The sequence below is a fragment of the Electrophorus electricus genome, chromosome 3 (genome assembly GCF_013358815.1).
Source record: "Electrophorus electricus isolate fEleEle1 chromosome 3, fEleEle1.pri, whole genome shotgun sequence".
Classification (NCBI taxonomy): domain Eukaryota; kingdom Metazoa; phylum Chordata; class Actinopteri; order Gymnotiformes; family Gymnotidae; genus Electrophorus; species Electrophorus electricus.
In genome coordinates this window covers 29,552,501-29,578,115 of record NC_049537.1, presented here as the reverse complement: position 1 = coordinate 29,578,115, position 25,615 = coordinate 29,552,501, and the positions used below count along the sequence as shown (strand labels likewise).

The following is a 25,615-nucleotide window of genomic DNA, read 5'->3' as shown; positions in this document are numbered from 1 at the left end:
ATAGTTCCCTATTTTGGAAGTTGTTTTGCATCGTCCTTGGGGGGACATGCATATCTGAGCAGTAACAGGACTGGACTGGCAGAAATTTCATTGGTAGCGCACTTGGGCGTCACGTGTTTCAGGTCACCGCCGGAAAAAAAGAGCCTACGCCGGGAGCGCACGTGGGTGACGTTAGGACCGGCCCTCTCTGGGGTCCCTTTTGTTGAAGCATCAAACATAAGCACCTTCTCGGCTTGCGAGGGGTTCAGACCGGAGCAAAAACCACCGAGTGCACCTCGCGCCGTGCAGGATCGCGGGAGCAACGCTATCAGCGTGTTATTGTTGCCACTGCCTACATCGTTACCGTCGCGAGGAGCTGGGAACAGACATGTCGAGGTCTTTCTACGTCGACTCTCTAATCATCAAGGACTCTGCAAGACCCGCGCCCCTGAACGAGCAGGCGGGGCAGGACTTCCTCATCCCCGTTAGCATGCACACGCCAGGTGTGATGAGCGTTACAGCGCCCGTGTGTCCGTCCCGGAAAAGTGGCACTTTCTGCGTTTGCCCTCTCTGCGTCACCTCGCACATCCATTCGTCCCGCGGGGGCCTCCCGTTGCTTAAGGCACCGGGCTTCCCGACCGGCGACACGCCGTACTGCCAGAGGGTTACACACCAACAAAGCTCCGCACTGTCGCACCCAGTCCACGGACACACGCCTGTCTGCGCGCCCACCTCCTACAGCGTTAGTGACCCTCGAAGATACCACTGTCTATCTTTAGGTAAGGGCAGCTTGCACAAATAAATGCTATTGTGCATAATGCGTTTAAGAATGACATCTAACTGCCAAAACCATCAGTGTTCATATCATATTTATGTCACTGTAGTACTGTTTTTATTTTAGTCCGATTAGGCTCTCCCTCAAAATGAGACTTTTTAGTCGTTTTAATTCTTTATAACATCGCTTAACCTAGTCCAGCACAGGTTATTCTGTAAATAACCGGTTCTGTGGTGAATGTAAAGCATAGCTGAACTGAAATAAAATACGATACCAACTTAGTGTGTCATGTTTTTGTACATCCAGGTGCATCTGATAACAGCCACATTCAGAATGGTAAGCGAATGCGCACTGCCTTCACCAGCACGCAACTTCTCGAGCTGGAGCGCGAGTTTTCGTCCAACATGTATCTGTCGCGCCTGCGCAGGATTGAAATAGCCACATACCTCAGCTTGTCAGAGAAGCAGGTGAAAATATGGTTCCAAAACCGGCGGGTCAAACACAAGAAAGAGGGCAAAAGCACGCAGCGGAGCGCGCGCACCGGATGCAAGTGTTCGGGGAGCCACACGCACTATCCGCGCTCCGAGGACGAGGACTCGCTGTCACCTGCGTCACCTACAGAAGAAAAAGCGGTTTCTCCCATTTAACAGCGAAATAGACATTATGACTTCTTTATCCTTTAATTGATCTTAACCGTTCACTCTAACTAGCACTTAGTCTTCCAAGCACGGACCCTCAAACGTTACCGAATCCAGTAGATCCAGGAAAAAAGTATGGCCTTATCTCTCTCTCTCTCTCTCTCTCTCTCTCTCTCTCTCTCTCTCTCTCTCTCTCTCTCTCTCTCTCTCTCTCTATCTATCTCAATAATTATTTTTTACTACAGAAGTGACGTCTGTGCGTTTATCATGTATTTTTCTACTTCAGGCCAGCCCATAAACGTATGTGGTGGTCCTGATAAATGTTTGTGCAGAAAATTGTTGCGCACTGTTAATATGCAGAAGGGTGACAAGGATCTGTGTTAACTAGGAAACTGTGAATTTTCTGGTCACCTGAATTTTATGTGCATAATAACTGAAATGTGTATATTTGTATTTATTTAAATAAAAAAAACACGACACGTGCGTAATTACGCATTACCCCGTATTTATCAGTGCGCCTCCATGTTTTCTTTGCTTAATCTTTGAACATCCGAAATATTTACATTGTCCTATCAAAGCATCATAGCTTGCTCACTTATATTTTGAATAACCTCCACAATATTTCTAGTTTAACCTGATAGGATTTACATGATCATATATACATTAACATATTATATAGGCAGTAACATTACAGAGATTACCGTGTAAAATCTGTATTCTGCTTCGAAAACAACAGTCAGTGAAAAGTCTTGAGCAAGCCATTTTGAGTAGCAAGCACTCCACCAAGAAAAGCGTTTTGTGTGTGTGTGTTTCACTTTCAGTTTTTGTGTGTGCTCCTCCTGTAGGACCTCCTTGGGTAGGAGAAAGGCGCTATAGAAATTAAACGCAGTATTATTACTCTATTTGAATAAGTACTACTAAGCATAATAAGCCGTAAAGTTAATTAAACTATGATAGCCTACTCCAGTAGAAGTCATTTTCCAATGCATCGCGTGGCCCACAACATGCCGCGCGTACGCCTGCGTCTAGAATCATAAGCGAAATCGCAAATTTAAATGCTGAACTCGGTTTTCTTATCACAGTTCAACTGTTTTGGGAAAGAAAGTAGTGGGAAACTAATTTGCCTGATTAAGCAGCTCAGTCAAAATATCTTAAACGTGTAAATAGAATTAGGCGGGTTATTATTTAAAAAACATTGTTTTAAGAAGTTAACAGGCAATGACTCCATAGGCTTAAACATATTCAGATACATATTTTATTGTGGCAAAGTCTTAACGGCTTAATATAATATTTTAAACATGGGCTGTTGGTTTTTCAGTTCTCTACGCCATGACGTTGGCCAGGATGATGCACTTTTGAGAGAAAGAAATCTTAATTAAAACGTTAGTAATGTAATTTGGCATCTATCACCAATGTCCAGTTTAAATGAATAACAAATACCACGTCATAACACGTGAACAGAGCTGATTACTGTGCTTTTAAGATACGGCGTAATTAGAAGTATCTGTGTAATGTAGGCCTCCTGAGTCACTAAAAGTAACTGTAAAGATTTTTGAAGATGTATTGCGCCTTCAGTAGCCTTGCTTGTTAGCGGGTGCGCCTAGTCTGCATGTTTAACGTGTCCACTGATTTCCTAATAGCGTAAAATATCGGCTCAAATAGTTCATAGTTCAAGTCCACAAAAGGCCCAATGGAAGGTTTTGTGCCACAGAACAGGTGATAGCACCGATAACAGGCCGCGCATACTATAAGCGCGCTTTTCAAGAGAAGGCTGTCCCTCGTGTTAAATTCATCCAAAAGGACTTTAATTGCAGTTTCTGTCCCACGTTGGTTGCTTATGTAGCAATTCCTTCAAGACCGCAGAGAAAAAGGCTATGAAGCGCTGGCCAAAGGCTTTGACAGGTTAGATTGTCCTGCCAGGAACTCGCATTTAGACGGCGGACCCCCGACAGGGCTAAGCTCGAGGGCCTTTCAAGACACTTCGCCAGGGTTCCTCCGTGCGCGAGAGACCGATTTAGTCACTGTTTCATTAGGCACTATTTGAACCTTTCAACTCGGGCTAAATTGAAGGGGCACGCTGAAAATGGAGGGATTATGTGGGAGGGACGATAGCAAATTAGCGAACGGTTAATTTAACTCGTTTTCCGTCAGAGTTTGGGATACATTCCTAATTGAGAGGGGAAGCAGGTGAAGTTTTAGTCCTTTCATGGCAAGAATAAATGGTCTCCTTTCACGTCCCGCTGGCGATCATATATTACGGAGGGAAAGCCACCTAATGAATATATATTGAATTTCTTATTAATCGAATTAGACGGTCACCCCTCGCAGGTGTGAGGGTGAAAGACCGTCGGCCCATTTAAAGTCCCTGAGAACGGAGTTTACGGCCGTCTCGAGAATGCGTGCCGTTCATCGGACGTGCAAGCGGCTCTGAGTGGGTTTTCTGCAAAAGATCCGTATCGAGCCATTAGTTATAATAATAATAATAATAATAATAATAATAATAATAATAATAATAATAATAATAATAATAATAATTGAATATTGAATCATGAGACGTAGAAGGAGTAGTTATGTTTTGGCACTGGTGTAATACCGACTTGAACACTTGTCAGAGAGATCAAACATGTCTTCGGTGTCGTGTATTAATCACCAGTCCGCACATTGTGTGCTGCGCAAAACCACCAGTTCCGCATAACAAAGACTAATTAAACAACGTCTTTTTAAACGACCGCAGCTGCTTTCGAGGTGTGAGAAGAACAGTCGGCCTGAACGTCTCCAGAAGCGGTTTAGTGTCTAATCGCAAAGAGGGATTTAGTATTTCAGCATGTAGCAACAAAATTCAGAACCAGTAGGCGATGCGTATCTTTTATCGTGCTTGTCAGGATCACTCTGGCCCGTGCAAGAAAGCCTGGGCTTCGAGTGCGCGAGCAGATCCTACAAGTTTCACGACTGTCGTACTAAATACGACTGCGAATTCTCCAGACACGTGTCCCATCAATGTTGTCTATGGTGACTTAATTTAGTGGGAACTCAGTCAGCGCACAACATGTCCCGAGCGCCTTTGTCATGCTCTGCAGAATGGGGCTTTTCTGCACGTTGACAGGCGCTCTTTAAGGCATCCTTTTGTGGCGCTCGTGAGCGTGCCCGCTACATTAAGTTATCAAGTGTGCTTAGTGGCTCGGCGGGATTAGGGTGTATAGCCGTTCAAAAAAGAGATGAAATCTGAATGGGATAATATATCGTTATATTATACCCGTCACAGAGTTTCTGAGAAAAGAAGAGAGAAATATTCATTATTTTGGCAATGAGTTATTCAAGTTGAAAGAAAAGGGACTCAATAGTCCTGAATGTGACCGAATCACAAAATTAAATTAAAGGCTAGTTGATCTCTTATAAATTATGTTATGAATATAACAAATCCATAATATAGCCAGTAATTTATTATCTTAAATTAATTAATCAATTAAGTAATTAATTTTATGGTTTATTATTAATAATTACTACAAAAACAAAGAGAAAGGAAAAAAGAAAGAAAAAATAAATATGCGTATTTCTGATCATCTACTTTCTGACTTTAGGTCAGATCTCGTTTTCATAATCTATGCATAAAATAAATATGCGTATTTCTGATCATCTAACTCTACTTTCTGACTTTAGGTCAAATCTCGTTTTCATAATCTATGCATAAAATAAATATGTAGACTGTATTGGCCTAAAAAACAAATATGTAATATACAGAATGAAGGCGATAAGTTAATTTGTTTTGCTAAGCACAAAATTACATGTAGACATTATAAAAGGCCCTTTAAGGAAGACGTGTACGCCTTGCTCTCCAAAGTAAATATAAAATGCAATTTAGTCACATTGTCATGATGAATAATTGGTCAATCATCTATGCTGAGCTACCCACGTGACCGACACCGTGTTTAGATTGTGGACCTCAGGTGTGTACACACTTAGCACGCACACCTTTTAGTGGTGTGACGAGCTTTTAACGAGAGCAGAGTTGTTCTTGCACAATGGATTCTCTGGACGTGTACTACAACGGAAACTTTGAGCAGCCAGAACCCGACAGCTTTGACCGCAACGCGCCGTCGTGTCGGTTTTTACGCAGTGCAGAGCAGGCTTCTTATTCCGAGTCGCCTTACGCCCCGCTCGAAAACACGGAACGGGATTACGCGTCCTACGAGCTACCGTCGTGCCAGCACGCTGTACCGGAGCGGACGCCATCACCTGGATACGTCTCAGCCAAAGGCCGACAGCATGACGAATACCAGTCGGTAACGGAACAGACCAGCGAGACTGAGGAGACGGGAGTGCAGGTGGCCTATCCATGGATGAGAGCTTTACGTCCTCAACCCTCCCAGGCCTCGCTAACAGGTGATGCATTCGGGGTGCATTTGTGTGCTTATTATACAGGCGTAATTTGCTAATGTGTAGTCCAGCATGTAGAAATGAGTTCAAAACACGAGTTCAAAACATGTCCACTCAGAAGTCAGTCCCTTGATGGTGTTTGCACTCTGAAAAAGTGGTCTGTCAAATTGCAGGAAGTTATTTCTTTGACGACTCGGATGACCACAAGCGGAGTCGGACGGCATACAGCAGAGCCCAGCTTTTGGAATTAGAGAAAGAGTTTCTGTTTAACAAGTACATCTCCCGGCCTCGCAGGTACGAACTGGCAACGACGCTCAACCTCACGGAGCGACATATTAAAATCTGGTTTCAGAACAGGCGGATGAAGTGGAAAAAAGAGGAGGCGAAGAGGCACGGAGGCACGGAGAACAAAGACGCCGCCGACTCAACGTCACGATTGTGAACCGGACGAGGCTGCAAAGAAAGTACCTCGCTGACCTCAACACAGACAGGGTTTTCTTTGGAAATATTATATTACAATATAGCATTTTTAATTCCCTGTCCCGTGTGGCTAAAACAGTCCAGCCTGTTGACTGTGCCTTCTCAGTGAGTTAATGTTCACTAAAAGCTTGAACATTGTAAATTGTCCTGAAACTCAGTGCTAAGTGTTTCATAATAATTGCACTTCCAGAGGACATGTGAAACAAACATCGTTAAGTGAAATATATCGTGTAATGTGCCTTTTAGATTGTAGGTTTCCTTTTCAGACCTTTTGACATGCAGTCCAAAGGTCAGGTTATTGATGATTTTAATCCACGTTAATTATGGAGATCAGTGTACGGTGTTTTGATTTGAATGAGATTGAAGTGTTTCAATGTTTTAATTATTATAAAACAAGTTTACATGTAAATTCTTTAGATGTTTGTATTTCTTTTCTGTTTTTGCCGTTGTCTCTGACATTTCAGAGTTTAAGAAACAAAGCTGTTTGTAATTCTAATTATTCTAAAACATTGCATGCAGAACCCTAAGTAGGAAACAAGCATATAATATTATTTTCAGAAATAAAAGCTTGAAAAACCAACAACCAATGCATGAAGACCTGAACATACATACACAGATCTGCATCTTTCCACACCGACCTGAGTCTTTGCACATAGACCTGAGTCTTTGCACATAGACCTCAGTCTTTACACATATACTTGAGTCTTTGCACATAAACCTGAGTCTTTGCACATAGACCTGAGTCTTTGCACATAGACCTGAGTCTTTGCACATAGACCTGAGTCTTTACACATATACTTGAGTCTTTGCACATAGACCTGAGTCTTTGCAACAGACCTGAGTCTTTGCACATAGACCTGTCTTTGCACATAGACCTCAGTCTTTACGCATATACTTGAGTCTTTACACATAGACCAGAGTCTATCCAAGTAAATACTTTGTTCTTTTGCTCCTGTAGCTGTGGCCAATTCCTTTGCATCTAATTATGAGTTCTAATGAATATTATCTTCATTCTCAAGCTGCAACATACACAGGTTAGAGCAATAACCCAGTGTTCCATGAAAACCTAAAGTGCTGAATTACCATTTACAGTGTTCATCTGTGTGCATCTGGACTTAAATAAACAGCATAAGTATGAATGAAACTGCGAGATTTAAGATGGGTTAGAGTTAAGTGCCGTCACTGCCTTCTGTTGAACCATTTCCTGGCGCGCTTGGTGGCCCATTATCCTGTTCTTCTGATGCGAGTTATCTATAGCGCTGCTGATTCTTTGAAGCCTTCTACATCTAATCTGCTAGTTTCTTTTTGTCTTTTTGTCCTCGTTTTCTTTGGCTTGGCTTGTTTGAAACACCCTGGTTCATGCGTGTGTATCCAGGCCTGTGCTACTTCCTGGAGCCCTGTCCCTGTTCTTTACAGTGATTGTTTATTTAATGGGTGTTAAGAAAGTGTTGAACGTTATCATTTGCGGCTTTGGACTGAGTGCAAAGAGCCTCTGAAAGCCAACATGCTGCATCCAGTCTAGAGAGATCAGGGCTTTGCTTGAGAAAGTCTAAAATGTTAGTGTGATGAGAAGTTTGATTTTAGCTTCCCTCATGTTTGCTGTAACTCACATAAAAACAAACCGGTAACCAACATTTCCCTCAGTGAAAGCTCTGCACCTTAAAGCCAGCTAGGAAAGAAACTGGAGTGAGTTTCTATGGTTAGGGCTCATTTTTAAAAATATCCACAAAAAGTGCCTCAACCCAGAGATGATGTGGTATGCTCTGCTTGCCGTATAGGTGTGATGTCAGCCTCAGCAGGTCTGCTTCACTCTGCATGCACAGACAGACTGTGACATGCACTGGAGCACTTGGCTGTTCCGGCTCCTGAATGCCTGTGCTGACTCAGTCCTTTGTTTAAGGAGCATTTATTCCATCCTATGCTGTTCCTGACGCAAGAATAAATGTAACGTTCAGGCCACCAATGGTAGAGCTGGACACTGCACTCAGTGTAGCAGGGGCAATGCCCATCTGCAGACAGACACCCGCTCCGTTTCAGCACTCTGGACAGCGCAGAAAAGAGATGTATGCTGACAGTAACCAAAACTACTCATCATCTCGTTAATGTCCTGGAAGCACTTTGCACAAACATTATTTAAAGGCCATGGAAAGGGAGCATGAGAGTGATACACAAAATACTGCCAATAATGCAGTGCGGTTCTGATTATCAAGTCATAAAGTTTTCAGAATCAGGTATCATGTCTTAAAAAGTGAACATTCATGGCAAAAGGAGTTTTGAGTTTGTTTGTTTTTTTAACTGACTGCACAATGAGAAGCGTATGCTGCTGAGGTAAAAGAACCATCAGCTAAAGGGTGCACAGTCACACTAAAGCAATGTGATCTGATCAGACAGATATAGGTCTGTGAATAAACAATTAAATATTTACATCACCTTTGTGATATCTCAGTAAAACATACAAAACACACAAAAAATAATTGCCTGATAATCATTTATATTTTATGAACTATGTCAAAGCCTAAATTGTTATATAAGTGAAAATTATCATATTATTGTTATATAAACTGTAAATTAGTAAAAATGTTCTTATTTATCATTTATTATTGTTTATTTATTTATGCATTCATTGATGTATTTAGCTATCCATTTAATGGTTGGCTTGTTTGCATGTTTCTTGGTTATAACTATAATCTGTGTAACTGGAGAAATTTAGAATCTAAGGAGAAAAGCTGTGACCTTGTTCGAAGATTTATGCTTAAAGATTTTAGTTGTTGGATTTATACTCACCATTTACAATTAAAAGCACGTGCTACAGCTTTTAAAGTTGTGCTACTGACCTTAATGTCGTTTAATTGGTTTGTTTTTATATTACGATTATCTTAAGTCTATTTTAATGACTTTCAAGAGCCCTTAATTCTCATTCTCTCTCTCTCTCTCTCTGAAAGGATGTGTATTCAAGAACGGGTGTATACGCCACCGTGTGGTGGATTGTAGGTCTGTCCTGGCTACTTTGCCCGATCAGTTATAATGACATTAATTACAGAGACTGAGTAGTCCTCGAATGTAAAATCTTTCTAAAAACAATCACACTAGGTAAACACACGCATAAGGTGTCTGATGTGTGTCTGTGTGTGTCTGTGTGCGTGTTTATTGGGGATGGAATCGTATCGTAATGCGTAACACCTCCAGTACGCGCGCAGCTCCCCTAGCGTGCGCTCCTGCCAGTTTAAAGCTTAATAAGAGTCAGTACTGAATTATATTCAATGCGACGCGGTCATTCACTGGGTAACAGTCCGATGAAGGTTGGTTTGCGTCATCAAGTTACCAAATGAGAGGTTGCACGATTTATAACATATCAGCAGCAAGACCCCAAAGGGGCGGGGAGGGGTGGGCCGACGACTGGCAGACTTTGACTGTAGACGTGAGACAAAGTGGATTAGTTACAGCATTGCTGGATAATTATCTACGGCGCAGTCGTGTTAATTAAAGTGGCACAGCTGAAAATCAAGGCACAGCAGGGGTCCCAGAGATGAGGCTGGCACTGCCCCTGCCTTTGGAAGACTCTGGGTCTTAGCCTTACCGTCTAGGCCTGCTCCTCGTGCCGAGTTTACAGTGTCTTAAATGCATATTTGTGCGTGCAATGCGCTGAATATCTTAGTCACGAACACACTGTAATCTAAGAACCTTTGAGAGGCAAAAGCAAAGTGAAGCAAACAAACAAAAAAAAACCGCATAAAACTGCGCGTGCAGGTTGCCACGCTGTTGTTCACTTCGGTGCGTTCCAATTGTTCCAAGCTGCACAGATGAAGGTATTCTCGGTTTGTGCTGAGGACGGCGACCAGTCCGAGGTTTGGAGATTAGACTCCTTTGTTTGAAGAACAAGGGACTCTGTTCTTTTTGCGCGCCCGTGCTGCAAGAACATGTGGAAGTAATTGTGCCGAGCGGCTGGAGTGGTGCGTTTCTCTGCGAGGGTGCGCTGCAGGGCGGACTCCTCTGCAACGCTGCACGGGCTGTAAGGAGGGCGAAGGGGGCTAAACGGGGGTCCGCGCGCGCCCCAGGGCTTGGCTTTCTGCTCTGTGGGTCAATCAGCTGGACGACGAATAGCAAAGAATGACCGCGAGAATGGAAGGCGAGGGAGGGAAGGCTGGACGTTGAAACTTTCGCACGTTTATAAATGGCACCCAACATGAAAAATAGCGTCACCTCCGTGTTATGTGTGAATCGTGTTAAGATACGAGCATACATTGTTTAAGGAACCCTTACTTGTTATTGGGGTAGAAATTTAGAAAGGGGGAGAAGAAAAAGATGAGGCATTGTTTGTGATGTTAGAGCGCCCTCTGGACGCTTCGGTTCCTGGAGCTGCGAGGAGGTCGCATGTTATTATTGCAACGGTCTTCAGTGACCGGTACAGTACCGCTGTAGACACGAAGTCATTCAGCTTTTCATTGCAGTATCTGGAACATCGAACTCGAACCTTCTTTTTCGCAAATTCGATCTTGCAAGATGTTCAACTAATCTTGCGGATATGTAGTTTTAATTGGCATAGTATGTTTGACAAATAAACCCTGGGAAAACAAACAATTCAAGATATGATATGACTTAGCCGTCGCAGAAGTAATACGTTTGGCAACTTTAAATAATGTTTCTATTGCTAGGAACGAGAACAGCTTCGGTTAAATGATTTTCTAGATCAAATCTGCGTTTTGGCTACACATTCGTTTCTTAACGTGCGGAATGTACCTAACCAGCTATGAAAACACTTTTAATGGGTCACTTGACTTCATTGTCTCCCTAAAAAGTTTTCTTTATACAAAAGGGCCCCTCTTACACTTACAAAAAAAGCATATGGTCCTTTTTCTTCTTTTCTCTCCTCAACCCTTTTCATGCGCCTCCTTCCGAACTGCAGACTCCGAAGAAATCCGACTCCACTCCGCAACAGCGCAGTGAAAACAAGGACTCTTATTTTGAAGCTCACCCCCGGGGCAGCGACTGGGGAGGGGGGCCGTTTCCTGAGAGTTATTTACTTTGAGCCAGATGATTAGTTCTTTGGGAAGGATGGACTGTAACATTGAATCAATTACAGCTCGCTGTGGTGCAGGCGCATTTGTGCGAGCGTCCGTGGAGCGGGACGGAGGGATGCACGCATGCTAGCTCTCAGAAGCGGACCGTCGCTCAGACAGGATTAGGACCTCCACAAAAGTGAGGACCCTTGCCAGCGCGCACTGGAGTATTTTATAGGAGTTTGGCCATCCACTTTACGTTTTCTTTACGGAGGAAAAACCAAAGGGATTTTTAAAAGGTATTGTGTAAGTAAAATGGTTTAGTTAGACTAACTGGTTTCTTTTCAAAGATTTTCTTTTAACAATGACTTTGTATTGCATTTAAAAAGAATACAGATGATCTGGGTTCATTTTGATTGAATCAATTAATTTAATTGCTATTCTTATTTATTGTAAAATTAAAAACTATAGGTCGATTTAATTAATTAGGAAGACTAATTTAATGTCTTTAAGATTAACGCTGTGCATTTCCTCAAAGCGCAACACTGCTTTTAATCCGAAACAAATTCATAGTTTTGCCAGGAAAACCTTTGCAGTGAATTCACTCGCGTACCCATCTGAGCAAAGACAGCAGGATTTTCCCTCTAAGCCTGTTTTTAACCCAAACGGTCTGCGGATTACGTTTTCCATATGGTCTCCAGTCCAAACGCGGGGATATGTCCGCCCGGAGAATGAGAGCTGCCCTCGAGCGCAGCTGGGGGTGCCATCCTGGAGATTGGGCGCTGCTCGAGTCAGTGCTGCGGGACATCTAATGGCAAACACATTTCAAACTGGATTCCACCACCATTTCTTGCCGTTTGTACGGAATGCACCCGCGTAAAAATGGACTATCGTGCACATGGATTACTTGGCCAAGATAGTTTTTTTTTTTTTTTTTCCTGCGGAGAGATGAATACATGCAGAGACATTTCATGCATTAAATGTGTGGGGAAAACGTGTATTTTGTTTTGCATGAAATACAAAGAAAAACGTTTTATAGCCGTGAACGACTTTGGATGCATTTTTTCCCCCTGCAGGTCAAAAACCTTGATGCAAAAGCTACCAATCAGATCGGAGCTCACGAGCACGTACATGCAGTCTCCTTTACCTACCGCCTTTCCAATAAAGCGGCTTAGATTTTAGCTCGGGAAATGCTATCTTTAGATCAACTTTCTCCTATTTTTCCCGCGGAAATCAATTTTGCGCATGTCGGACAGGGTTTAGCAGGAGAAATGATGGTGGAGGACACTGAAACGATCCTCTCAGCTGTCGCGCGAGTGTGAAGCGCAGCAGATCCGCGGCGTTTGGCACAAAGTTACGCATCTGTGTGTGGGCGGAACGCGACCGATGGGCGGTAGGGGTGAGGCAAAGTATGTCCGAAACTTGGGCTCTTCTACCCGAGTGGAAAACGTCCCGTCATCGCCCTTGGGTTCGGGCGACGTGTAACCATGCGCCACGACGCGCGAGCTTGGCAAAGTAGAACTCGTGCCTGGCAGAGCTTGGGTTCCCACGCTAGTGCTGGACAGTGCAAGCAGGGCAGCGGAGAGGGGTCGGGTAATTACAGCCTCGCTCCACAACCCCGGGTTCGCCCAGGGTAATTAGCCCATTCGAGTACAGCTTAGGAGCGCGAGCAAACGGCAAGACGGCGTCTGAAGGCAGTAAAAAAAAGGACTGGACTCCCTCCTGTTTCTGAACTAGTTTATGTCAGCACTTTGAAGTGGATCTTTTCGATCTTTTTTTTTTTCAAAGTAGTACAAAACAAATCATGCACGAATGGATCTAGTAAATCTAAAGACAAAGTCTTTAACAAAAACAATCCCAGCTATATAATGTGATTGCGTAATCGACACAGGTCATTTGGACAGAAAGTCAAACAGGATTCAAATGAAAGAATGACGTCGAGTTATGTTTGAGCCTGACTGTCGTGTCTTAAACATCCTCCACTTTTCATGAATTAGTGCGTCACTTTTATCCCCTCAGCTCTGATGGGATCCAGGGATCCGGTGGTCCACAGGCTCTCGCGACAGACAGACAGATAAAACACAGACGCGCGGAATGTCTACAGGTCCGCGCCGCGAGGTCAGCCGCGCGCCTGATTAGAAACACTCGAGTTTAAATGAGTTTCTGGAGAAGCCTTCAGAGAGCAGCGGAAGAGCTATTTAGATAACGAGAACAGGCCTAGATGCCAAAACAGTCCTAAATGATTGCTATCTCCTATTTAAGGTGATCTACTAAATAGCAACGTGCACTAAAAGCTATTTAGATGCTAAGTCTCTCTGAGATATCCACATTTCAGAGGATCTGCACATTTCTACAGCGTATATAATTCTGTGTGGTTGTTTGGAGAAACGGTCTTGGCGTAAAAAAATCCACTATTTAATTTCACGTTTTGAAGAAGCTGAATAATGGAGAAAATGAAGAAATTAAATCTTAAATGTTAAGATGTCTGAAAATGTAAGAAACGAGATTTGTATCTTTAATAGCCTACTTGTGTTAAGTGACATTTTAAGAGGAGAATTATTTGATGGTTCACGAAAAAAGCAAAGCCTCTTTGGACTAAGTCAGAAGGGGAAAAAAGCATTTTAAGTCATTCTGAATGCTGCTGTCCACAAACACGACAATGGTTAACTGGCTGCTCTAGCAAAACTTGTGCTATATCGCCTCCCAGTGACCACAATAAGTTCACCTAACCTAAAACACATTCCCTTACTGATAGGTTTTTATTGACTCACCATGGCATAGAACATTTCCACAACCGTGTTTACTGCCGATTATCCGGTGCATTATTTACAACACCCGATCTAATGGATGGGAATGCATTTTTAGCGTCAAATTGTATCCCGGTTTTATGTTATAAAATAATACCCTAACGTGCACAGCGGATTACATTACGTTATTTATCCATGCTTGGGTCTTTTCCATTTTCTAGACTGTGAAAATCTACACTATATATATATATATATAAACATTCGACTGAACATAAATATATAATATTTTTATATTATAAATTTTCTGTTATATAATTCAGATATTGTATATGTAGAACTGTTGCTATCTTTTTTAGCAACAAAAGTGGACGTGAAGGCGTAACATGTTCCTTTTCGTTTCAGCTGAATACGACTTAAGCAACCATGGAGACCGTGCAAACGCATCTCCTTCTCGGGGCTGTGCTGGTCAGCATGCTGTCAGGTACGTTAAAGAGAGAGCGAAAAAAAGACAGAAGCTGCACGCTTTCAGAAAAACATGACCCGTTAACGTATCAACGTGCTCTCCAGAGGTTTGGAGAGTCGCGTGCGCACTCCCTCCACCGACCATCGTTTCCAACCAAGAAGAGTTCGTGCTCGAGCCGCACTCCGGTTTTAACGTCAGCTGCACGGGGAAGAAAAACGTGGTCTGGGAAGAGCCGTTACCGAGCAATGCCCACGTCCTCCCGGGATTCTACACCGCGACCCTGCTGATAAACGACGCGGCGGTCCACCACACGGGACACTACACGTGCGTTTACGAGAGCACGGGCGGTGTGCGCGATGACAACGATAACAACTCTGCCAGTATCTATATTTTCGTCCCAGGCAAGAATTACAATGTGCTGTTTCCAACAACAACAAAATAAATCCTTACAGTATCTATACACAAAACGATCGATAAGGAAAGTTATTTTATTTTGCTTTCATCTTTTGCGTGTGAGAATAACGCCCTGCTCTCTCACCTCCAGATCCTCAAGTGCCGTTTGTGCCCGAGGACCCAAAGAGCGCGCACCCATTGAGCATTCCCTGTCGCGTGACGGACCCCCTGGCAAGCGTGGTTCTCCGCAGCCTGCCGCGTGGAGACGAGCTCAGCGCTCTCTACGACAACAAGCACGGCTTCCTCGGCATGTTCGCCCCCGGGCGCTACGTGTGCGAGACCGTCGTGGGCGGCAGGACGGTCCGGAGTGTGGAGTACACCGTGGACGAGGAGCCGGGTGAGAACGGATCCGCGACCGAGCGTTTTTATGGTTGTTGATTTGTTTGGATCTTTCTATTTTTGATCCATTTAGCAAGTTGCAGCTGTGTGTGTGCGTGCGCGTGTGTGTGTGTGTGTGTGTTTGCGCATACACTGCAGATATGTATGAAGCGATGGATTTCAGTGTTGAACTCCAAGCCAGTCATAAGGAGGTGAAGGAAGGAGAACCGTTCAACATCACCTGTGAGGTTCCCACTGGTGCCCCCTACCTGCAGCAGTGGGTGCACCTCAGCAAGCAGGTGAGGAAGACGCTGGTGTTTGTGCACTTCACCTCATCCCCCCACCCTCACCCTCAGCTTAGGTCACTCACCCCCAGGGGACGTTACTCTGTTTTTTTTTACTCTAATGAACAGAAGACATCCTGGTTGTCAGTCCAAGTATGTTGCTGGTGTGTCTGAAACAGAAGTGACTTGTTTGTTACAGTTTGGAGTTTATCTTAGTGTTGTGAGTCCAGGGTGATCTATGTGTTACAGTGTGGTTTTATAGTGGTGTTGTGAGTTCAGGGTGATCTGCGTGTTACAGTGTGGTTTTCTAGTGGTTGTTGTGAGTTTAGAGTGGATTTATAGTGTGTTCCAGAGTGACCTGGACATCGTCGTCTTTTCTGTATGCTCTGTTTCTGCACTTTGTTTTGGTGAAACCAAGTGGCTTTGTTTCACCAAAACAAATAGTATTCGGATCACAGTGGTTGTCAGAAACTGAGTATGATATACTGTGCTTCTGGAGGCACCAAGGGTCATGTTGTGTGTATGTGCGTGTGTGTGTGAGAGAGAGAGAGAGAGAGAGAGAGAGAGAGATTTGGTTGTGTGTGTGTGTGTGTGTGTGAGAGAGAGAGAGAGACATTTGGTTGTGTGTGTGTGTGTGTGAGAGAGAGAGAGAGATTTTGTTGTGTGTGTGTGTGTGTGTGAGAGAGAGAGAGAAAGAGAGAGAGATTTGATTGTGTGTGTGTGAGAGAGAGAGATTTTGTTGTGTGTGTGTGTGTGTGTGAGAGAATAAGAGAGAGATTTGATTGTGTGTGTGTGTGTGTGTGAGAGAGAGAGATTTTGTTGTGTGTGTGTGTGTGTGAGAGAGAGAGAGATTTGGTTGTGTGAGAGAGAGAGAGAGAGATTTTGTTGTGTGTGTGTGTGTGTGTGTGTGTGAGAGAGAGAGAGAGATTTGGTTGTGTGTGTGTGATTTGTTTGTGGGTAACTGTGCTCTGTTCCTCTCCTCCCCAGGCTGTAGGTGCTGTTCAGATGAAGCAGACCTTTCCTGATAAGGTTCTGTACGTACTTAGTATCCCACAGGCCTCTCTGGCCGACTCCGGCTTCTACGAGTGCTCTGTCACTGAGCAGCACAGTGGCACGACCCGGACCTCCCACGTGACTGTCTCAGTCCACCAGAGCTCTGTGGTGGTGCTGGACCCCAGTGGGATCGGACCGCTGGAGACGGCCACTCTCCTACAGGAGACCGAGTTCACCATCTACATCCATTCCAACATTCCTCCAAAGGTCACGTGGTTCAAGGATGACCATGCGCTGGAGGGCCCTCTGGTCACCACCAGGACCACTCTGCTAGACGACAAGAGGTAAAACCAGACACTACGCTGTGCTGTTGTTTATACTGCAGGCCCCTGTGGTGACTTGACCGAGACACTGGCTGATGGACAGAGGTCTTAGTAGTTGTGTGTGTAATGTGACCGCGTGCTCGTTGGCCAGAATGCTTGGGTGAAGTGTAAAGCGTAAAGGCTCCTCTTTGCTGTCCAGGTACGAGAGTGTTTTGGTGCTGAGTCACCCTGCGGAAGATGACTGTGGGACATATAAGATTGTAGCACAGGCCGGCTCCCACACCGCTGAGTTCTCCTTCATGCTCCATGTCCAAGGTGAAGAGCCCTCCACCCGTCTCACCGGCCCCCACACACCTGGACATGTGCTGCTCTTCAATGTGTCTGTTTAGGCCCAAAACAAGTGGTTCACATTGGATTGCGGATTTGATGAAAGTATCTTTGTGATTGCGCAGAGTTGAGTCTGACACAGGCATTCTGTGTTTGTGTGTGTGCGCGCACATGTGTGTGTGTGTGATTCTGTATGTGTGATTTTTTGTGTGTGTGTGTGTGTGTGTGTATGTGTGATTCTGTGTGTGCGTGCGCGCACGTGTGTGTGTGCGATTCTGTGTGTGTGCGTGTGTGTGTGTGTGTGTGTGTGTATGTCCTCCAGCCACAGATCTGCTGCTGGCCCACTCTTTGCGGGCTCCGGTTATCTGGCCCAATCTGGACACCATGGTGGTGTCCCTGCACTCTACCTTCAGACTTATATGTCATGGTCAGGCAGAACTCATGTGGGACAGCCCCGTGGTCCTGGACAAGCAGATGCTCAGCCAAAAGCAAGGCCTCTACATCTCCACGATGACCGTGGACAACGCAACAGCAGCACACACAGGGGAGTACATCTGTGAATACCACCACAGGAACCAGACTGATGAGAGCAGCATCTACGTCTATGTCCCAGGTATGGACGCTGATATGTGTGCTCTGTCCAAAAACCCTGTAATCACGCCACAATGAGCAAGACTGTGTAACTGTGTACAGACTTTTCTAATGATTGTATTATCTTAATTGTAGAGTGTATTATGTTATAATATGATTGGAGAGTGTCATGTTTGCCACTACAAACGAACACACACACACACTCTTCTCGCCTTCCCCAGACCCGGACATGCCATTCGTTCCCCCGGTGATACCTTTTGCGAATCACGTGCTGACCAATCTGGATGAGATGGAGGTGCCGTGTCGCGTGTCTGACCCAAGCACCAACGTCACGCTGGTCCATGTGGAGGCGGGGCAGGTGGTCCCGGCCCTCTACGACAGCAGGAGGGGCTTCCTTGGCCTCTTCACCGCTGGCACGTACGTGTGCCGCACTCTCATCGGTGGCCAGGTGCACGACAGCGAGGAGTACATCGTCCACGGCTGGACTGGTGAGGGCGTGGGGTGTATGTGTGTGTGTGTGTGTGCTTGTGCGTGTGTGAGTGAGTGTGCGAGTGAGTGTGCGTGTGTGAGTGAGTGTGCATGTGTGTGTGAGTGAGCGTGCATGTGTGTGTTTGTGTGTATGAGTGAGTGTGCATGTGTGTGTGAGTGAGTGTGTGTGTGAGTGTGTGTGTGCGTGTGGTGTGAATGTGCGTGTGAGTGAGTGTGCATGTGTGTGTGTGTGTGTGTGCTTATTTATGCCTCAACTAAATATAAAGGATTTTTTGCGCATCTCTTAAGGTGTGTTCTCTATCGCTGTCTCTGTTCTTCTCTCTCCTTCCTTCTCTTTGTCTTTCTCTCATCGTCTCTCCTTCCTGCAGGAGGTTCGGGGCTGCGTGTGGAGCTAAACACAGACAGGAAGGCTCTGCTGCTGGGGGAGACCCTCACCGTGAGCTGTGTGGCCAAGGGCAGTGAGATGCTGGAAGACCACTGGAAATACCCCGGCAAACTGGTCAGACGCATCCCACAACACCAAACACACACACACACACACACACACACACACACACACACACACACACACACACACACAGGGCCTTAGTAAAGCATTTAGAAATGGATTCTGATGGCTGTAGATATTGTATGAGACTAATAACCATGATGAACAACACCTTCATATATTTCACTGAGGTTTTTCTCAGGTGTGACTGTTAGGACTACAGTTAGACTGCAGATGCAGAAGTATTAACACTCACCGTGAATTAATGAAGGTGTCTCTCTCTCTCTCTCTCTTTCTCTCTCTCTCTCTCAGGTTGGCCGGGGAACAAAGACTGTGAAGGAAAATAAGAGAGACGAAGAGATTTTGTACACCCTGACCGTGTCCAATGCCACTACTAAGGACAGCGGTGTGTACACCTGCTCCATCACAGACATCATGAGCAGTGAGACTCAAACCAAGGAGCTTAGCATCACCGTCTACGGTACGCAGAGGCACACACACTCCGAGACGCACGCTAACGCATACACACGGGGTTTAATGTACACTGGATCATTTAAAGCATAGCTTCTGTTGTGTGTGTGCGCGTGTGTGTGTGTGTGTGCGAGTGTGTGTGTGTGCGTGTGTGTGAGCGTGTGTGTGTGTGTGCGAATGTGTGTGTGAGTGTGTGTGTGTGTGTGTGTACGTGTGCTGGTTGTTGTGTCCCTGGTGTTGTTGTGATTTGTCTTTGGTGAGCTGTCCTCTACTCCACTGTCGCTCTCCAGAGATGGAGTTCGTGTCCGTGGTTCCCATGTTTGTCGCCATGGAGACGGCCAAACTGGACGATGTGCGTGAGTTCTGCGTGGACATTGAGGCACTTCCAGCCCCAGAGGTCACGTGGCTAAAGGACGGCATCGTCCTGGGCGACGTCTCGGCGGAGATCGCCACCTCCACACGGGCGATCAGCGAGACCAGGTCGGTCACCTGGAATACACCAGGGTATCCCAGAATACACTTGGGGTGTTTCATGCCTCCAGCTAGACTGGGGCTTTAGATCACATTTACAGATCGGCTCAGTGAAGCATGGTTACTTTCTGTCTTATTTGTGTGTGTTTATAGTAAACACGTAGGCCACACTCTCCACATGAGAGTTCTGCATGTTAACGGCTGCCAATTTGTATGTGTGTGTGTATGTGTGTGTGTGTGTGTGTGTGTGTGTGTGTGTGTGTGTGTGTATGTGTATGTGTGTGTGTGTGTGTGTGTGTAGGTACCAGAGCATTCTGACTCTCATCAGGGCTAAGGCTGAGGACAGTGGTAACTACACCGTGCGAGCTGAACTTGGCAACCTGAGCGTCAGCCACTCCTTCACCCTACAGGTCAAAGGTGAAGCCCAGGGACATGTGAAGACCCTCCTGTCTCCCTGCAGCTTCCTGTCCCCGTGTTTTCAGGCTTCTTTCTCTTGCATGTTTTTAGGTTCTACGACCTTTTTCTAGTTTTCCCTGCGTTTTCATGTTGCATTACTGCGTTAACTTTACTGCTTCCGATGAAGCTGCTCACTGCTTTTCAACTCCTAACCCTCCCCTGTGTCTATGCGTGTGTGTGTGTGCGTGCGTTCGCTGCAGTTCCTCCGGCGATCGTGGACCTGATGGACCTCCACCACGGCTCTGCGACAGGCCAGGCTGTGGTGTGTATTGCTGGAGGCTCCCCCATCCCAGAGGTGGAGTGGTACATCTGCACAAACATCAAACAGTAAGCTCTCTGTCCCGTCCTGCCCCCAGCCACTGCAGCTGGTCCCTTATTTGTCTTTTCACATTTTGCCTTTTGTGTTTGTCACACCATTCGGGAAGCGTTTCTTCTGTCAGGCCTCTTTTATGTCACACACACTCTTTCACGCGGCTTCTCCCTTCCTTTTCTCTTTAAAATGTGGGAAATTTCCAATATTCTCCATTGTAGCCTCCGAAAATCACATAGTAACAACATCATCACCTCCTCCCCCTTCCCCTCCCAGCTGTGCCAATGACTCGACCCAGTGGTCACCTCTGCAGACCAACACCACAGGGGTCACAGTGGACACACATGTGGACCAGAACAAGCAGCTGGAGAGTCAGGTCATCTTCGGTCATTTGGAGAACACGCTGGCCGTGCGCTGCCTGGCCCGCAACGACATGGCCGCCGTCACGCGGGAGATCAAGCTGGTGTCCACCGGTGAGGACCACTCTGCCCGCCGCCATTCCACAGTCTGAACGCACTCCGCAAACTCTCCCGGTTCCTGTCTCAGGTGACAGCGTGACAGGGTGAACTTGTTTACGGGAGTCAAATTCTCTACCACTCTGGAGCTAAATTTCATTAGAAGCTCTTCAAGTTTAAAAGCATAAAACAGTGAACAGGCAGGTTGACTAATCTAGAATCCATAGGCCTTAAGACATGGCACTATAGCAGCCCCACACAGGGGCACTGTGGTAGACTAGTTTACCCCACACAGGGGCACTGTGGTAGACTAGTTTGCCCCACACAGGGGCACTGTGGTAGAGAGTTTGCCCCACACAGGGGCAGTCAACACTGTCCACTCCTCAGCACCCCTTCATTCACACAGGTGCTCATTTGTCGTATCTCTGCTCTCTCCACACACCTTTTGGCCCTCTGTGTGTGTGTGTGTGTGTGTGTGTGTGTGTGTCTGCCCTTCCAAAAGCTGTTACATCTGTTAGCTTCATTCGGTCAGGTTCCTTCTGTCCTGTCAGGATGTCTACACCCTGTAGGCCTGATAGATCCATCACGTGGCCTGACTGCGTACTCCTCAAAGGGAAATCCATATGCCATATGCTTCACGCCTTTATCCACCAGGTTACTCTTGGCCCAAATAGCTGAGTTACGAGCTAAATCGTTTTACCAAATCCACAACCCCAGGGACCAGTGGAGACTGGTATGTTGGTATGTTGGTTAAGGCAGAATATTTGCATAGTCAGCAGAATGGACCAACCAGGCAAGATGACTGAACAGGTTCGTGCGTTGAGGGTGGGATTCCACATTTATCAAAATCAAAGGTTCACGTTTAAACTCCTTGTAAAAACGTCTTGAAAAGTAAAATACAATATATTTGCTTAAGTTCCGTTAACATATTTAACACCAGGATTAATAAGCAGTTATTAATCTTCTGGAATTACAGTGAATGATTTAGTAACCTGATGCAGATAGGATGTAGCCTCAGGAATGAGAGTTGCGATGCACCAGCAGAGTTTTGGAGTGTGAGGGCTAAAATAAAGCAGAGCCATGATTTCTCAGAGCGATTTTCGACTGGAAAGTAAGAGCTGGGAAGGTAATTAGTGGGAATGACTGAAAGGAAGTGTTGGCAGGAGCTTTGTTAAAATAACATGTTTTCCCTTTCACATTCCCTACTTCCCTCTCGGATCTGTGTTGCCATATTTCTTGTTTTTCAGCTCCGTTTTCTTTTTTTTTGGAGATCTTGTTCGAGCGCGTTAATTTCACATGCGCCTCTTTACGTTTCCGCGTCGCTGACCATAATGGTAGTAGGGGCTCAGTTCTGCCGGTGAGTTCTGATGTGTCCAGGTCAACACTCTGACCTCACCATGGTGGTGGCTGATCTTGACGGTAGTGGGTCAGACAGTTGTGGTTGTACTGGTGGTTCTGCTGGTTGTGACAGTTCTCAGCGACGCTGACATGTGGTGTGTGTGTGTGTCCAGGTCCTCACTCTGAGCTCACGGTGGCGGCTGCAGTTCTGGTTCTCTTGGTCATTGTCATCATCTCACTCATTGTGCTGCTCATTATCTGGAAACAGGTATTCACTCACTCATTCACTCACTCACTCCATCAGTCACTCATTCACTCATTCATGCTTTTGTTTGTGCTCTCACTTAATGACTCATATCCATGCTTTTCTCTTATACATTTACACATTCATGCTTCTGTTTATTCACCCAGTATTCACTCACTATGTTGCTAATTCATTCATTCACCCATTTCTTCCTGTACTCACATTATTTTGTAACCCAGTTACAAACCACCTTGCACCAAACTACGTCATGACTCTTCACGACTACAACCCCTCTCCCACTCTGGTATATGCATGGCTTAAGCACAGTTCCCAAATCAGTTCACCGCCACTGTGCTCACCGTAAGCCACTCTGTGAGGTGATGACCTCAGTTTTGGGGTCAGTCTACCAATCTGCCTTCCTTCTGCCTGCATTGCAGAAGCCTCGCTATGAGATCAGGTGGCGGGTCATCGAGTCGGTCAGTCCAGACGGGCACGAATACATTTATGTGGATCCTATGCAGCTTCCTTATGACTCGCGTTGGGAGTTCCCACGCGATGGCCTTGTCCTGGGTGAGTCTGTCACTCACACACACACACACACACACACACACACGTGGTCAAACAGACCTGCTCTCACAGCTCCAGGGATTTAAGTGGTCCTATAATCAATTGGTCTGCGGTCATCACTGGTTTACTCAGACTTGACCGCAATCTTGCGATACCAGCAACGCTGATATGTAGTGTGTGTGTGTGTGCATGTGTGTGTGTGTGTGTGTATGTGTGTGTGTATGCGTACAGTGGTCTGAGGGTTTGCTTTTGACTCAGTGATCAAAGATGGTTTTTCTCTAGCCGTGGTGGTAAAGCTGAAAGACCACAGATGGTTGTTTTTTGGGGGGTTGTTTTGGGGTTGATTTGGGCCTGTTTTTGGGCTGCTTTGGGGCTTTTTTGGAGTTATTTTTGGGGCTGTTTTGGGGTTGTTTTGGGGCTGCCATATGTTCTTCCTGTCACCTTGGTCTTGTTACAGCACTGCACAGCCTTGGCTTGTGAAGGCATGTATTCCCAATGCAGGAAAGGCGCTCCATGTCATTGGACATCACTAGGCCAATCATGGACCAATCGCAGTCACATAAAAATGACCGTCCAATGGGAACGCAACAGATGGTCCATGGACGAGCTACCTTGCACAATTAGCACGATTATGAGACCATTATGAGACTGTATTTGTGCAGTTTTGTGATTGTTCATAGAGCAATATCTGATACAAATGTGTGTGTGTGTGTGTGTGTGTCCACGTAACACTGAATAGGCCGTGTTCTGGGTTCGGGGGCCTTTGGAAAGGTGGTGGAGGGCACCGCATATGGTCTGAGTCGTTCTCAGCAAGTCATGAAGGTGGCAGTGAAGATGCTCAAACGTGAGTCAACCAAATCCCTGCATGTAGCCTTTACCACAGCTCGCTCTCTCATCCAGTAGCCTCCTAATTGATCTGACAGGCCACACGATTGGTTAATTGGTTGTTTGATTCGATTGGTTCTCCCAGCGACAGCACGTTCCAGTGAGAAGCAGGCGCTGATGTCTGAGCTGAAAATCATGACTCATCTGGGCCCGCACCTCAACATCGTCAACCTGCTGGGAGCGTGCACCAAATCAGGTACGCACGCACACATGTGCGTGTGCCCACAAATGCACACAAAGAGATGCATGTCCAGTCAGTCTCATTTTAAGACTGTGTGGCTACTGAGGTGTGCATATTAACTGTGTGAAAGCAGTACTCACAGGAGTGGCCCCTGTGTGCAGTCCAGTGTCTCCACTGGTCCCTGGGGTTGTGGATTAGTCTGTAGCCTAAAACCTGGCTCACCATCACTCCTGCTCTCTCTCTCTCTATCTCTCACTCTTTCTCTGTCAGGTCCTATCTACATCATCACTGAGTACTGTTTCTATGGAGACCTGGTGAACTACTTACATAAGAACAGAGATGGCTTCCTGAGCAGACACCCAGAGAAGACCAAGAAAGACCTGGACATCTTCGGGATCAACCCCGCAGACGAGAACAGCAGGAGGTGAGTGCATGCACACACACGCATGCACACACACACGCACACGCACACACACACACACACGCACACGCAGGCATGCACAATGGAGAAAGGAAAGTAGGGGAAAATATTTGTCTTTCCAGACTATTGGCCCTGTTCTGTTTTCTAAAATATAAAATTCAGAATTTCTAAAAATAAATTGATCGTACAAGCAGTGTTTTTCCTGGTCTTTGGAGCACAGCACGGTAAAATGTTTACGCTGTGTGAGAGAGCACAAGCCAGAACAAGACACACTACTACACAGAGCTGAACACACACTCCTACACAGAGCTGAACATGCACTCCTACACAGAGCTGAACACGCACTCCTACACAGCTGAACACGCACTCCTACACAGAGCTGAACATGCACTCCTACACAGAGCTGAACACGCACTCCTACACAGCTGAACACACACTCCAACAGAGAGCTGAACACGCACTCCTACACAGCTGAACAAGCACTCCTACACAGAGCTGAACACACTCTCCTACAAAGAGCTGAACACACATTCCTACACAGAGCATAACACACACTGCTACACACACCTGGACAGTCGAAACAGCTCTGTCCCACGTGCCTTATATTGTACCAACCCAGACGTCTTTGAATTGCATATATACATAGTATCACAAATAATATTGCTTGTTTGAACATTAATCAGATATGCAGTTTACTTTCAGAAATGTAAACAATAAACAGTAAACTTTCAAAAAAGTAAACAGTCTTTTCTGCATGAGGCCCCCATGCAGCTGTGTTCAGTTGGAGTTAAAAACCTTTAATTTACATAATAAACATTTAGCAATTTGACCAGATATGGTCAAATGTAGTCTGAAAAATCTACCAAGAAGCCTGGAAATTTGAGTCTGAAAAAGTATGCAATTTTGAAATGGAAAATGTGTAGCAAAGCTTCCTAAGGTCAAGTGTTTGTCTGGCAAATTTTAGCTTAATTACAACATTACAACTGGTCATTGGTAATCAGTATTAATCAGTATTTTTCTAAGAGCCACAGAAATGGTTGTAGAATTAATGTGGTAGAATGAATGTTCTTTGTGTGTCTGTGTGTGTGTGTGTGTGTG

The 25,615-nt window shown here is 45.5% G+C and overlaps 3 protein-coding genes across 3 annotated transcripts in view; all 3 read left to right on the top strand.

Moving 5' to 3' along the window:
* Window positions 1-261: 261 nt before the first annotated feature.
* On the top strand, window positions 262-1,880 carry gsx2 (GS homeobox 2). Its single transcript, XM_027024462.2, has 2 exons — window positions 262-758; window positions 1,061-1,880. Exons 1-2 carry the CDS (start codon window positions 368-370, stop codon window positions 1,399-1,401), a joined length of 732 nt encoding a protein of 243 aa, XP_026880263.1. The 5' UTR covers window positions 262-367; the 3' UTR covers window positions 1,402-1,880.
* A 3,531-nt stretch (window positions 1,881-5,411) lies between these two features.
* On the top strand, window positions 5,412-6,208 carry LOC113586376 (pancreas/duodenum homeobox protein 1-like). The gene is made up of 2 exons (XM_027024438.2): window positions 5,412-5,772; window positions 5,940-6,208. The coding sequence occupies exons 1-2, from the start codon at window positions 5,412-5,414 to the stop codon at window positions 6,206-6,208; spliced, it is 630 nt and encodes a 209-aa protein (XP_026880239.2).
* Window positions 6,209-11,284: 5,076 nt separating this feature from the next.
* pdgfra (platelet-derived growth factor receptor, alpha polypeptide) overlaps window positions 11,285-25,615 on the top strand; it is a 22,800-nt gene continuing 8,469 nt past the window's right edge. Inside the window, exons 1-20 of the mRNA XM_027024452.2 lie at window positions 11,285-11,542; window positions 14,393-14,471; window positions 14,558-14,854; window positions 14,998-15,243; window positions 15,384-15,523; window positions 16,496-16,845; window positions 17,024-17,139; window positions 17,474-17,764; window positions 17,964-18,230; window positions 18,600-18,730; window positions 19,031-19,199; window positions 19,480-19,669; window positions 19,962-20,077; window positions 20,317-20,443; window positions 20,703-20,899; window positions 22,393-22,487; window positions 22,901-23,033; window positions 23,770-23,874; window positions 24,001-24,111; window positions 24,367-24,520. Of these exons, the coding sequence (XP_026880253.2) occupies window positions 14,414-14,471; window positions 14,558-14,854; window positions 14,998-15,243; window positions 15,384-15,523; window positions 16,496-16,845; window positions 17,024-17,139; window positions 17,474-17,764; window positions 17,964-18,230; window positions 18,600-18,730; window positions 19,031-19,199; window positions 19,480-19,669; window positions 19,962-20,077; window positions 20,317-20,443; window positions 20,703-20,899; window positions 22,393-22,487; window positions 22,901-23,033; window positions 23,770-23,874; window positions 24,001-24,111; window positions 24,367-24,520 (3,293 nt within the window). The 5' untranslated portion in view covers window positions 11,285-11,542; window positions 14,393-14,413. The remainder of the gene's footprint in view (window positions 11,543-14,392; window positions 14,472-14,557; window positions 14,855-14,997; window positions 15,244-15,383; window positions 15,524-16,495; window positions 16,846-17,023; window positions 17,140-17,473; window positions 17,765-17,963; window positions 18,231-18,599; window positions 18,731-19,030; window positions 19,200-19,479; window positions 19,670-19,961; window positions 20,078-20,316; window positions 20,444-20,702; window positions 20,900-22,392; window positions 22,488-22,900; window positions 23,034-23,769; window positions 23,875-24,000; window positions 24,112-24,366; window positions 24,521-25,615) is intronic.

Bases quoted from the DNA above. Each gene is read 5' to 3' on its own strand.
- gsx2 (XM_027024462.2), top strand. From the start codon at position 368: ATGTCGAGGTCTTTCTACGTCGACTCTCTAATCATCAAGGACTCTGCA. The intron at 759-1,060 runs GTAAGGGCAGCT...TTGTACATCCAG, and splicing joins ATACCACTGTCTATCTTTAG to GTGCATCTGATAACAGCCAC.
- LOC113586376 (XM_027024438.2), top strand. From the start codon at position 5,412: ATGGATTCTCTGGACGTGTACTACAACGGAAACTTTGAGCAGCCAGAA. The intron at 5,773-5,939 runs GTGATGCATTCG...GTCAAATTGCAG, and splicing joins CTCCCAGGCCTCGCTAACAG to GAAGTTATTTCTTTGACGAC.